We start from the raw sequence: 13,892 nt of genomic DNA, 5'->3' as shown, positions 1-13,892 counted from the left end.
TGGGGGCAAGAAGGGTTGGGGCTCTCTGAGATACTGTGTGGTACATATCTCAGAATTCTGAGGGGTGTGGAGGCTGGGGCATTTATCCATCAACTCCCATATCCATCAACTCCCATAATTCAGTCGTTTGTCACTCCTGGGCCATTAACTTCCCAGCACTCCCTATTCGCCCCCCATTCAGTGACCAAAGAGGTCAATAAGGTAGATTCAGGAAGATTTTGACAGGCTCAGGAATTGTCTGTCATGACAGGCAGGTGGCAGAGGGAACATGGATGTGACCCAACAGCTTCTGCTACAAAGACCTTCCTAAAATTTGGCATGAAACAATTGCCTTTTCCCTGTGACTTTGATAGAAAATAGTTGAACAAACAATTTAAATTACTTCTTATAATAACAGCACAAAAGTGAATATTTACAGCTATTCGTGTCAATGATGCTTTTATGGAGCTCCACTTGTCCCGTCGCCGGTCGATAACAATGATGAATCCGATGCTGGCAGCCTCCACACTGCAAAAAAGGATGATCAGTATTAGAGACCAGGTGAGACACATGGGTTCTGGGGAGCTCCCTCACCAGGATATTCTACAGCCTCTGGTACCCTGGGCTCAAGCATAAACACGCCATGTGGCACAAAGGAAAACCTGGTCTGACTTCCCTGACAAAAGAATCAACTTCCTCTCCTCATCTAAGCCCGACAGCCTTAACAAAACAGAATTATTTGTTGTCTCAAACCCTCTCAAGGCTCTGTTTATGGCTGGCAAGTGTCCAAAACACCCAAGGAGCACATGTGCTCAGACTTAGAGGAAAATGCACATGTCAGGTAGGAATCATATGTGTCAGTATATGCAAAGGAAAGCAAGGTTGAGCTCTGCCATCCTTCCACTCCCAAAACTGACATACAAGGAGCTATCAATATGCTTCCTTAGGAGTGAATTCTAGAGGTGTTCAGAAATAACACATGTTTATGGGAATTACAACCCCCTTCCAATGCCCAATGATGAAGAGCCAGCAAATTATATGCACAAGAAGATATTATTTTCATCAAGAATGAAAGGAAGCTGTTTTACTCCCTTCCAAGTCCTCACAAAATTCTTTTAAACTAATGTCCCCAAAATGAAAACATTTTTGTTCTTTCTCTCTTTGGGAGGAACTATTATATACAGGAAAGAGCAAAAGCTTTGGATTCTAGTGGCTTAGATCCTAGAGCTACCACTTAATAGCACTGTGACCTGGGGAAGTCACCCACCCTCTCTAAAGCTCAGTTTCTGTACCCATAAAATGAAAATAATACCATCAAAAATGAAGTCCTTAAAAGCATAAATTCTGAAGCCAGATTGCCTAGGTATGATACATTAATTCCACCATTTATATAGTGTGTATGGGGGTGGAAGGTGGAATTACTTAACCTCTATAGTTTCTAAGAGACCCCATTTGTTAAGTAGGAACCAAAATAGTACCTATCTATATGGTTGATGTGAGGATTAAATGAGTATGGATAAGAAATACACAAGAGGCTCAAAACAATGCCTGGTGCTTGGTACATATACATTGTATATATACTAATATTATGATTATTTCATATGTCCTTGTCATGGCAATGAAAAGAGATCAAGTACATGAAAAGTAGATGGCCTCTAGTAAACGTTTAATAACTCTCTAATATTAGGCAAAAGATAAGCTTTACCATAATGAGTGCCTGTATGGGGGTAAGGCAGAAGATCTAAGATCTAAGCAAACATTGAGAAAACACAAGTAGTTGATCTGAAATAGGTATTATTGGACCAAGCCATTATCAAAGTTCTACAATGACCCAGGTTCCCAGGTTCTCTCACTGGGAACACTTTCCAGGCCACAGTACAAGGTGGGGGGGGGGTCTCACTGGGTAAAAGAGGCAGAGACTGGGGATTATAGAAGCAAAAGTTGCTAGAACTTGAGGAGGAACATAGAGGGAACCCCAGAAATTTTCATGGAAGTTCTCCTTTAACGCTGCCAATGCCCACGCCCCACTATTTCAGGCAGGACTCCAGAAGGCTGACAGAGAAGAACAACTACACATGTGAAAACTGATGAAAAATTATAAAGTTTGTGTAGTTCTGGGGAAAAAAAGACAGTAGGCGTTGGACCCACCCAAAACAGACAGACTTCGAAGAGCACCCTGGGCCTTCAGGTGAAACTCCAGAAGGCAATACTCTAGGATAAATGAAACATCATAGGAATTGCCACAGGATTAAGGCTATACTCTAGGAATAAGGACCAAGCAGAAATAGACTTGCCCTAAGAAAACCTAAAAAGCAGTCTTCAAAAAGATCAAGGTGATCTACCAGTAATTTAACTTCCCATCAGATCAAACTCAATACTTTATGTAAGCAAATAAGCCTCTATAACGTATAATCTACAATATCCAGCATAAAATAAAAAATTGTTAGAAATGCAAAAAAGCAAGAAGAAAACAATAAATAAGATATGAAATAGTCAATAACTCAAAGTCAAAAATAGTCAATAACTCAAAGATAATCCTGGTTTTTGGCAGAAAAAACTTTAATGTAATTATGATCAACATGTTAAAAAAAAAAGAGGAAAGGGTAGACAAAATAGATCAAAAGATACATTATTTCAGCAGAGAATTAGAAACTATAATAAAGAATCAATGAGCCTCCTAGGATTACAAAACACCAATATCTGAAATTAAGAACTCAGTGGATTTAACAGCAGACTGAACATAACAGAAGACAAGATAGGTGAAACTGAAAACATACAACTTGAAAATATTCAAAGTGAAACACAGAGAAATAGAAAGGATAGAATGTTAAAGAGATATGGGCCATGAACAGAGTCCCAGAGGGAGAGGAGAGAGAGTATGTTACAGAAACAATATTTTAAAAAGTAACAATGAAGAAATTTCCATATCTGATCAAAGACATCAATTCACAGATTCAAGCAGCTCTTCTAATACCAAGCAGGATAAATACAAAGAAAGCTTCATCATATCAGAGCCAAGTGGCTCAAAATTAAAGATAACGAGAAACCTTTAAAAGCAACCAATGGGGGGCACCTGGGTGGTTCAGTGGCTAAAGTCTCTGCCTTCAGCTCTGGTCATGATCTCAAGGTCCTGGGATCGAGCCCCACGTCGGGCTCTCTGCTCGGCAGGGAGCCTGCTTCCTCCTCTCTCTCTGCCTGCCTCTCTGCCTGCTTGTGATTTTTGTCTGTCAAATAAATAAATAAAACCTTAAAAAAAAAAAAAAGCAACCAATGGGAAAAAAGACACATTACCTCCAGAAGATTAATGTTTAAACAAAAAACAATCACTGACTTTTTAACAGAAACTATGGGAGCTACAATCCAATGGAATGTTATCTTTCAAGGAGTAACCTGAAAAAAGGGACCCTTTTAGCATTATATACCAAATGAAAATTTATTTTAAAAAATTAAGGTGAGGGGTGCCTGGGTGGCTCAGTTGGTTAAGCAACTGTCTTTGGCTCAGGTCATGATCCCAGAGTCTTGGAATCAAGCCCCACATTGGGCTCCCTGCTCAGCAGGGAGTCTGCTTCTCCCTTCTCTGGCCCCCTTGCTTGTGCTCTCTCTCATTCTCTCTCTCTGTGTCAAATAAATAAATAAAATCTTTTTTTAAAATGAAGGTGAAATAAAGGAGTTTCCAGATAATTAAGCTGAGAAAATTTATCGCCAGTAGGCATTCACTTCAAGAAATATTAAAGGATGTTCTCCAGGCTGAACAAAGTGGGAAGCATGAAAGGGTAAGAAAAATTAACAGCCTGAAAAGGAGATTCAGTGCTGATTAGGAAGACTTTTATTCTTACATTGGAAAAAAAAAATAAAACTATTAGAGAGTATTATGTAAGTGAAATAAGTCAGTCAGAGAAAGACAAATACCATGTGATTTTACTCATATGTGGAATTTAAGAAAACAAAACAAAGGAGTAAAGGGAAAAAAAGAGAGAGATGCAAACCAGGAAACTGACTCAACCACAGAGAACAAACTGATGGTTATCAGAAGGGAGGGGGTGGGGGGTATGTGAGAAATAGGTGATAAGGATTAAGGAGTGCACTTGTGATGAGCACTGATGGTTGAAAGTGTGGAATCATTATATTGTACATCTGAAACTAATTTTATACTGCATGTTAACTAACTGAATTTGAGTAAGAAAAAAAAAAAAACCTCGAGGGTAGCTGGCCAGGCTGCACAATGAATGCTGACTCCTCTTCAGCTCAGTTAGTTTTCTTTATTGCCCAAAACACTGATAATGACACTGAGGTTTGCTGGCATCTAATGAGATGCAGTGTGAGATTAAGGTGCCCATAAAGCAGCTGGTGTAGCAACAACAACAAACTGGTTAAGTTAAAAACCCATATTTGGGGTACCTGGGTGGCTCAGTGGGTTAAGACTCTGCCTCCAGCTCAGGTCATGATCTCAGGGTCCTGAGATAGAGGCCCACATCAGGCTCTCTGCTCAACAGGGAGCCTGCTTCTCCCTCTCTCTCTGCCTGCCTCTCTGCCTACTTGTGATCTCTCTCTCTGTGTCAAATAAATAAATAAAATCTTTTAAAAAAAAACCATATTTGTCCTTAAAAGACATTAGGAAACACTGAAAATAAAGAAAGCTAAATAAACAAATTCCAGAGAGGGTTAAGAGTCAAGAGTTGTTTCCATAGGCAGCAACTACTACTAGAAGAGGCTTTCATTTGAAGCGGTGGTTGCTTATTCTGGTAATAGGCTAAGAAATGTCCATCCATGAAAGGAAATAATGCTACACAGTAACCTGAATCTGCAAAAAGAATGAAGAGTACCATAAACATTGCATATATGGATAAATATTATCAGCTGTGTTTTTCATTTCACAAAAAGACTACTGACTCTTAAAAGTGAAAACAGGGGGCCTGGGTGGCTCAGTTGGTTAAGCATCTGCCTTTGGCTCAGGACCCCAGGTTCCTGGGATTGAGCCCTGCATAGAGCTCCCTGCTCAGTGGAGAGCCTGATTCTCCTTCTCTGCCTACTGCTCCCCCTACTTGGGCTCACTCTCTCGGTGTCAGATAAATAAATAAAATCTTTTTTAAAAAGGTGAAAACAATAAATATTAAATACATTATATGTGCAAAATATATATGTATATATTAAATACATGATATATAGTATTATATACTATAACACTATAGAAGCCATTGCTTAAAATCCAATAGAGGAAATTAAGTGGAATGCTGAAAATATCTGAAAAATTCAAAAGAGAGCAAGGGCTATAGACTGAACATATCCTTCCAAAATTTGTATCTTGAAGTTCTAATTCAAAATGTGACCATAATTACAGAAAGGGCCTGCAAGGAGGTGATAAAGATTAAATAAGGTGTACGGGTGGGGTCCTAATTTGACAGGATTAGTGTCCTTCTAAGAAGAGGAAGAGACAGCAAAGCTTTTTTTTTTTTTTTTAGATTTTATTTATTGGAGAGGGAGAGAATGAGAGAGAGAGAGAGAGAGAGAGAGAGAGAGAGAGCATTAGAAGGGGGAGAGTCAGAGGGAGAAGCAGACTCCCTGCACAGCAGGAAGCCCGATGTGGGACTCGATCCCAGGACTCCAGGATCATGACCTGAGCTGAAGGTAGTCATCCAACTAACTGAGCCATCCAGGCGCCCCAAAGCAGAGCTCTTGCTCTGCCATGTGAAAACAGAGGAAGAATACAGCCATCAGCAGCCAGTAAGACAGCCTTCGCTAGAAACAGAATCAGCCACAACCCTGATCTTAGACTGCTAGCCTCCAGAATTCTGAGAAAATAATTTTTTTCTAAAGATTTATTTATTTATTTGAGATAGTGAGCATGCAAGCACATGTGGGGAGGAGCAGAGGGAGAGAGAAACTCAAACAGACTCCCCACTGAGTGTAGAGCCCAAGTGAGGGCTTGATCTCATGACCCTAAAATCAGGACCTGAGCCAAAATCAAGAATCAATAACTGTGCCATCCAGGCACCTGGTGGGAAAGCAAATTTTTTGTTTCAGCCATCCAGTGTGTGGGGGTTTGTTATGGCAGCCAGAGCAGACTAACATGGCAGGAAAGGAGAAAAAAAAGAATGAGTCACAAACGGTACAAACAGCAAGATGGTAGATTTAAACCCAACCAATTTCAGTGATCACATTAGATGGAAATGGTCTATATTTCTCCATTTAAAAGGCAATAGTGTTAGAATGAAAATACTGATTACAAGAGCCAGTGATTATGCTTTAAATATGAACTGAAATAGAAAGAAAAAGGCATACTCTGCAATCACTAATCATAAGAAAGCCAGTGTGGCTATATTAACATTAGAAAAAGTAGTATTCAGTCCAAGAAGTACTGGCAGAGACATGTGATTCACAAAGATAAAAGAGTCAGTTCATCAAGAACATATAACAATCCTAAAGATATACATATGCAGCAACATTGTTTCAAAATGAATTCATCAAAAACTAATAGAACAAGGGTGCTTGGGTGGCTCAGTCAACTAAACTTCTGCCTTCAGCTCAGGTCATGATCCTAGAGTCCTGGGATCGAGTTCCACATTGGGTGCCCTTCTCAGCAGGGAGTCTGTTTCTCTCTGCCCTTCTCCCCTACTCATTCTCTCTCCCTTTCTCTCTCTCTCTCTCTCTCAAAAAGAAATTTTAAAAACCTTTTAAAAAACGGATAGAACTAAAAGAAAAACAGATAAATCCACAAAGTTAGAGACTTTTCTCCTAGTAACTAAAAACCAGTAAGGACATAGACTTGACTTTGAAGAACCCGACATCCAACAACTGCAGAACACCCATTTTTTTTTCAAATATACATAGGACATTTATAAAAACAGTCCACTATCCTTGGTCATAAAGCTAATGTCAAAAATGTTAAATGACTGCAATCATTCAGGGTGTCTGATTCCTGTGGAATTAAAATGGGACTCTATTAGTCTTTTGCTTTCTGTTTCATATACCTTTTTTCTTTTACAATTTCCTTCCCTTTCTTTTCTTTGGATTTAATTGCAAGTCTCTTATTTAACTTCTTAAAGTGGAAGATCAGATCATTGATTTTTAAACCTTCCTCTCTTATAATAAAAGTCTTTACAGCTAAAGCTATATATCACTTAAATTTTGATATACTGTTTTGTTGTTACTCAGTTTTTAAATGTCCTAATTTCCTTTGTGATTTATTCTTTGGTCCATAGATTATTTAGAGATGGTTGCTCAACTTCCAAATAATTTGCAACTTTTCTAATCAGTGGTGACAAAAGTGAGATTTTCTTGGGGGAGGAAGGTAAACAAGCGAAGAGGTAATGCTGTAGACATTAATGGGAAAGAAGCAGAAAGGAACCTTCATAGTAATATTTCACACCCTGATTTTGCTGGTTGTTACAAAGTATATAACCAGGCAAATATTCATTGAGCTATACAGTAGAGATTTATATACTTTGTTACATGTAAAATGTAACTCAGTTTTAAAAACCAAGGAATCAGTTAATTCAAGTTGTGAAAAAGGAAAAATACTACAAAATTTAAGAACAAAGATCCGTCCTTATCAAGTTCCCAACATGTGTCCAGCAATGATGAAACGACCAAAACTGTTCTGCAGTAGGGCAAAAACAAACTGATGTTAGTAACAAAGAAAATAACTTTAGATAATGACAGCCACTGTACATTGAGTGCCTATTATATGTCAAGCACATTTCTTTTTTAATTTTATTTAACCTTATACAATAAATATTGTTATCACCACTTTACAGAAGGGGAAACAAAGGTTGCTAGAAATAAAATGACTTGCCTAATATCACACCAGCAATACTGGATTTTAAACGCTGTGTTCTCTGATACCAGTGTTCATGCTCAACCCTGTCCTGCTGCCCCCTTTCAATTTTTTTCTCACAGATGATATGTTTGCATCCTGTGGAAGTTTTATTTTGTCTATTTTTCTGTCAGTAGTGTTTTTCTTTTCTTTTCTTTTCTTTTTTTGAACCAAATAATCATTGAGAAAAAAATGTTCTAAGAGGACATCTGAGGCTCTTAAGTCAGGTGGAGCTGGGAAAGGCTTAGCAAATACATATAGCACATAAACACAGGCTGTTCTTTGACCTACGAAATAAGCAGCTGATGCCTGCATGGCTTCCCCAGCCAAACTGAGGGCAAATGCTCCTCACAACAATCTCTCCCTAGCTCCATGCAGATGAAGTCAGATGTATCTGGTCAGAAGCCAGAGCATCTGATCAAATAGGGTGGGATCTCCCAGGAAAATACCTGTGAACATAAAGGGCTATGTTTCCTGACACAGCTGTGTACAGACCTCAGTTCAGAGAAGAGAGATAATAAATCATGACAATGATTTTGAATACAGTCAAATTCATATAGTTTTTCTTGGTATAGAAAGATAAATATTTTAAACAACATGGAGTAATATCAACTACTGTGGGATTATTGGGGGTTTTCTTTCTACTCTATCCAGTTCAACACAAGTGTGAAAACCTCAACTAAACAAAATGCACAAGAAATGGGATTTCTGGACAGCATATTTCTTGAACCAAAACTTGGCTATTTTAATCCCTATTGTTCTTTTTAACATTAAGGTCCTATGATGTGCTAGATACCCACCTAAATGCTATTTAATATAATCCATATAACCACTCTCATAACCATGTTGCTGATAACAATTATACTTTATAGATGAAGAAACCAATCCTCAAAGATGTTTAAAAAGTAATCGTGACTTGCCCCAAATCAAACAACATGTGCACAGTTAAAATTCAAAGTCTTCAGACTCTGAAACCAAATGCTCATGCCACAAAATTCATACCTCTTGGTATGGAAAATGTTTTAACACTGTATTTCTTCATTTTCCAATCTCAGTATCTTCTCTGTAACAAATATAACTGAATTTTTTTTTAAAGATTTTATTTATTTATTTGACAGAGAGAGATCACAAGCAGACAGAGAGGCAGGCAGAGAGAGAGGAGGAAGCAGGCTCCCTGCTGAGCAGAGAGCCCGATGCGGGGCTCGATCCCAGGACCCCGAGATCACGACCCGAGCCGAAGGCAGCGGCTTAACCACTGAGCCACCCAGGCGCCCCGAAATATAACTGAATTTTTAATGAGTCAAATGCAGCATTTTAAATATGACTAAGTATAAATGCAGAAGTAGACATGATAAAGGTAAATGTGGTGTGACCCCAAAATGCTGGGGCAGTTTTATGGTGTATGTGGTATTTATTTCTTTAATTAAACTCTTATGTTAAATATTTTCCTATGATTTGCCTTTTTCAGTAAGCTAGGTATGAAAAAACATTTTAATTAACTGAAATTTATCTCATTGCCATAAGAACTGAGTCAAATGTAGGGTGACTATCCATCCCAGTTTGTCCAGGACTGAACAGCTTCCTGGGACACAGAACTTTCAGTGCTAAAACATGAACAGTCTCAGAAAAACCAAGACAACTTGGTAACCCCAACTCAAATGCCTAATTCCAAGCATATGACTGCTCACTGGCATACTGTTTATGGGGCTTCTTATTGGAGAAAATCAAACTACTTTTTAGTACCATTTACATCTGTTAACAGTTACTCTGTGATCTTTCATAGTTTTAGGAATTCTCTTTCAAATGGCAGTCCTCAAAGCTGTTCTTAATATAGGAGGTAGAATGATTAACCTATTTATTTATTTTTTTTAAAGATTTTATTTATTTATTTGACAGACAGGGATTTGACAGAGAGAGACATAGCAAAAGAGGGAACACAAGCAGGGGGAGTGGAAACAGGGAGCCAATGTGGGGCTTGATCCCAGGACCCTGGCATCATGACCTGAGCCAAAGGCAGACGCTTAACAACTGAGTCACCCAGGTGCCCCATGTTTTTTTTTAAAGATTTTATTTAAGAACGATTAACCTATTTTTTAAAAAATATTATTCTAATTCAGAAGTAAAGAATTCATAATGCTTTTAGTCTTACAGCATTCTCTTGGCATCTTCATCTGTAAAATGGCTGGCTGACATAAGTTCTTCTCAAGTACTTCTTCCAACTTTAACATTCTATGACTCTAATTCTGTATAAAAATTTCAAGTCCTTGGGACCATAGATGTACAAATTCAGTAGGTAATTTTTAGAGTTTGGAAGAGATTATGAGATAATCCAAAATTAAGAATGGAACACATAGGGGACAATTTAGTTTGATCTCTGGAATATCTCAGAATCTTTATCATGTCTCCCGTCTCTCCTCAAACCTGGAAACTTTACCTTACCTCAACTTTTGCTATATTCTTTCATGCCTCATCAAGAGTAAAAACTTGCTTCCCATTTTCTCTATAGGAAAATAAAGGACCTTCTTTAAAATGGACTAGAAAAGATGCAGAGGATGCTGGAGTAGGAGGACCCTAATGTCACTTTGTCTCACAGATACAACTAGACAACACCCACATCAATCTGACAGAGAATTTAAAGTAGTGGTTTTAAAGTTACTCACTGGACTTAAGAGTGGAGGATCTCAGTGAGATCCTTAACAAAGAGACAGAAAACATTAAAAAGAACCAAAGAAAAATGAAAAATTCAATACTTGAAATTAAAAATACACGGAATGGAATAAATAATAGATCAGAGGAAGCAGAAGAACAGATCAGCCACCTGGAGGACAGAAATGGAAAGTAATCAGGCTGGACAGGTGAGAAGAAAAAGAATTTAAATAAAAATAGACTTAAGGAACTTGACAACATCATCAAGCATAACATCTGCATTACAGGGCTCCCAGAAGAAGACAGAGAAAAGGAGACAGAAAATTTATTTGAAGAAATAATAGTTGAAAACTTCCCAAATCTGGGGAAGAAAACAGAAATCCAGATCTAATAGGCACAGAGAGCCCCCAAAAAAATCAACTCAAGGAAATCCATATCCAGACATATAGTAATTAAAATAGCAAAACATAGTGATAAGGAGACAATTTTAAGAGCAGCAAGAGAAAAGAAAACAGTTAGATACAAGGAAAACCCCATAAGGCTATCAACCGATTTTTCAGCAGAAATGGCAGGCCAGAAGGGAATGGCATGATATATTCGAAGTGCTGAAAGAAAAACACCTGCATCCAAGAGCACTTTATCCAGAAAGACTATCATTCAAAACAGAAGGAAAGATAAAGAGTTTCCCAGATGAACAAAAGTCAAAGGAATCTATCACCACTAAACCAGCCCTATAAGATTTGTTAAAGGGGACCCTTTGAATGGAAAGGAAAGATTCTAAGAAGGAATAAGATAAGTAGGAAGGATAAAAGCAGTAAAATTTAGTGTATCTGTAAAAAATCCATCAAGGGATTCACAAAATACAAGAATATAAAGTATGACACCTTATACCTAAAACATAGGGGAAGGGGAGGAGGAAAGAATGGATTCAAATTTAAGTGACCATCAACTTGATATAGACTGTTATATGCAGAAGATGTTATATGCAAACCTAACAGTAACCACAAATCAAAAACCGTAAATAAAGATAAAAGAATCCACATATATCACTAAAGAAAGCCAGCAAACTGTGGGGGAAGAGAGCAAGAAAAGAAAGGAATGGAGAAGAACTATAAAAATAACCATAAAACAAGAAACAAAATGTAAATAAGTACACATCTATCAATAATTATTTTGAACATAAATAGACTAAATGCTCCAATCAAAAGACAAAACGTGACTGAATGGATAAAAAAAAGCAAGACCCATCTATGCTGCCTATAAAAGACTTTTTCATACCTAATGAATGACACATGTAGATTGAAAAGTGAAGAGATGGAAAAGTATTTATCATTCAAATAGAATTGAAAAGAAATTGCTACTGGGGTACCAATACTTATATCAGACAAAATAGACTTTAAAACAAAGACTATAATAAGAGACAAAGAAGGACACTATATAATCATAAAGGAAATAATCCAACAAGAAGACATGACTATTACAAATATTTACACACTCAACATGGGAACACCCAAATACATAAAGCAGCTAATAACAAACATAAAAGAAAAGATTGATATGAATACAATAATAGTAGGGGATTTTAATTATCCCATTTGCATCAATGGATAGATCATATACAAAAAATCAACAAGGAAACAGTAGTTTTGAATGACCCATAGGACCAGATGAATTTAACAGATAAATTCAGGACATTCCACCCTAAAACAGCTGAATTCACATTCTTTTCAAATGCACATGGTACCTTTCCCAGAATTGCTCACACATAGGCCACAAAACAAGTCTCAACAAATTCAAAAAGACTGAAGTCATACCACACACATTTTCTGACCAAGAAGCTATAAAACTAAAAAGAAGGATCTGGAAAAAGAAAAGGCTCAAATACATGGAGGTTAAATAACGTGCTACCAAACAATGAATGGGTCAACCAAGAAATCAAACAGGAAATCAAAAAATACATGGAGAGTTAATGGAATACTATGCAGCCATCAAAAGAAATGAAATCTTGCCATTTGCGACAACATGGATGGAACTAGAGCGTATCATGCTTAGCGAAATAAGTCAAGCAGAGAAAGACAACTATCATATGATCTCCCTGATATGAGGAAGTGGTGATGCAACATGGGGGCTTAAGTGGGTAGGAGAAGAATAAATGAAACAAGATGGGATTGGGAGGGAGACAAACCATAAGTGACTCTTAATCTCACAAAACAAACTGAGGGTTGCTGGGGGGAGGGGGTTTGGGAGAAGGGGGTGGGATTATGGACATTGGGGAGGGTATGTGCTTTGGTGAGTGCTGTGAAGTGTGTAAACCTGGTGATTCACAGACCTGTACCCCTGGGCATAAAAATATATGTTTATAAAAAATAAAAATAAATAAAAATAAAATACATGGAGACAAATGAAAATGAAAATACAATGGTCCAAAAATTTTGGGATGCAGCAAAAGTGGTTCTAAGAGGAAAGTTTATAGCAATATAGGCCTACCTCAAGAAGCAAGAAAAATCTCAAACAACAAAACCTTTCACCTAAAGGAGCCAGAAAATGAACAAACAAAACCCAAAACCTACAGAGAAAAAGGAGATAATATAGATTAGAGCAGAAATAAATGAAATAGAAACAAACAAACAAAAAGAACAAATCAATGAAACCAGTAGTTGTTTCTTTGAAAAGAACAACAGGGGCACCTGCATGGCACAGTTGGTTGAGCTTCCAACTTGGTTTCAGCTCCAGTCATGATCTCAGGGTTGTGAGATCAAGCCTCATGTTGCACTCTGCGTTCAACATTGGAGTCTGCTTAAGAAAGACTCTCTCTCCCTCTGCCCCTTCCCCTCCTGTACCTGCTAAAAAAAAGTCAACCAAATTGATCACCTTTAGCCAGGTTCATCAAAAAAGAAAAAACAGAAGAAAGAGAGGACTCAAATAAAATAAGAAATGAAAAAGGAGAAATAAGAACCAACACTGCAGAAATACAAAGAATTATAAGAGAGTCTTATGAAAAATTATATGTCCAAAAATTGGACAATCTAAAGGAAGTGGATAAATTCCTAGAAACATATAACCTCCCACAATTGAATCAGGAAGAAATAGAAAATTTGAGCAGACTGATTGCCAACAATTAAATTGCATCAGAATCAAAAAACCAAACAAGAGTACAGGACCAGACAGTTTCGCAGGTCAAATCTACAAAATATTTCAAGAGCTAATAGCTATTCCAAAAATTTGAGGAGGAAGGAAACTTCTATGAGGTCACCATTACCCTGATACAAAAACCAGATAAAGATTCTATAACAAAAGAGAACTCCAGGCCAATATTTCCAATGAACAGAGATATAAAATTCCTCAACAAAATACTAGCAAACTAAATCCAACAATATATTAAAAAAATCATTCACCATGGTCAAATGGGATTTATTCCTGGGATGGAAGCATGATTCAATATTCCCAAATCAAT

General features: G+C 37.4%; 1 protein-coding gene across 3 annotated transcripts in view; it reads right to left on the bottom strand.

Annotated features, from left to right (window-relative positions):
- MCF2L2 (MCF.2 cell line derived transforming sequence-like 2) overlaps positions 1-13,892 on the bottom strand; it is a 251,185-nt gene that overhangs the window by 166,709 nt on the left and 70,584 nt on the right. For all 3 annotated transcript variants that reach the window (XM_032339584.1, XM_032339564.1, XM_032339575.1), the window contains exon 4: positions 417-507. In XM_032339584.1, coding sequence (XP_032195475.1) covers positions 417-507 — 91 coding nt within the window. The remainder of the gene's footprint in view (positions 1-416; positions 508-13,892) is intronic.

Source organism: Mustela erminea, chromosome 1 (genome assembly GCF_009829155.1).
Source record: "Mustela erminea isolate mMusErm1 chromosome 1, mMusErm1.Pri, whole genome shotgun sequence".
Taxonomy (NCBI): domain Eukaryota; kingdom Metazoa; phylum Chordata; class Mammalia; order Carnivora; family Mustelidae; genus Mustela; species Mustela erminea.
Note: the sequence above shows the minus strand (reverse complement) of the source record. Positions and strands in the feature narration are given on the sequence as shown.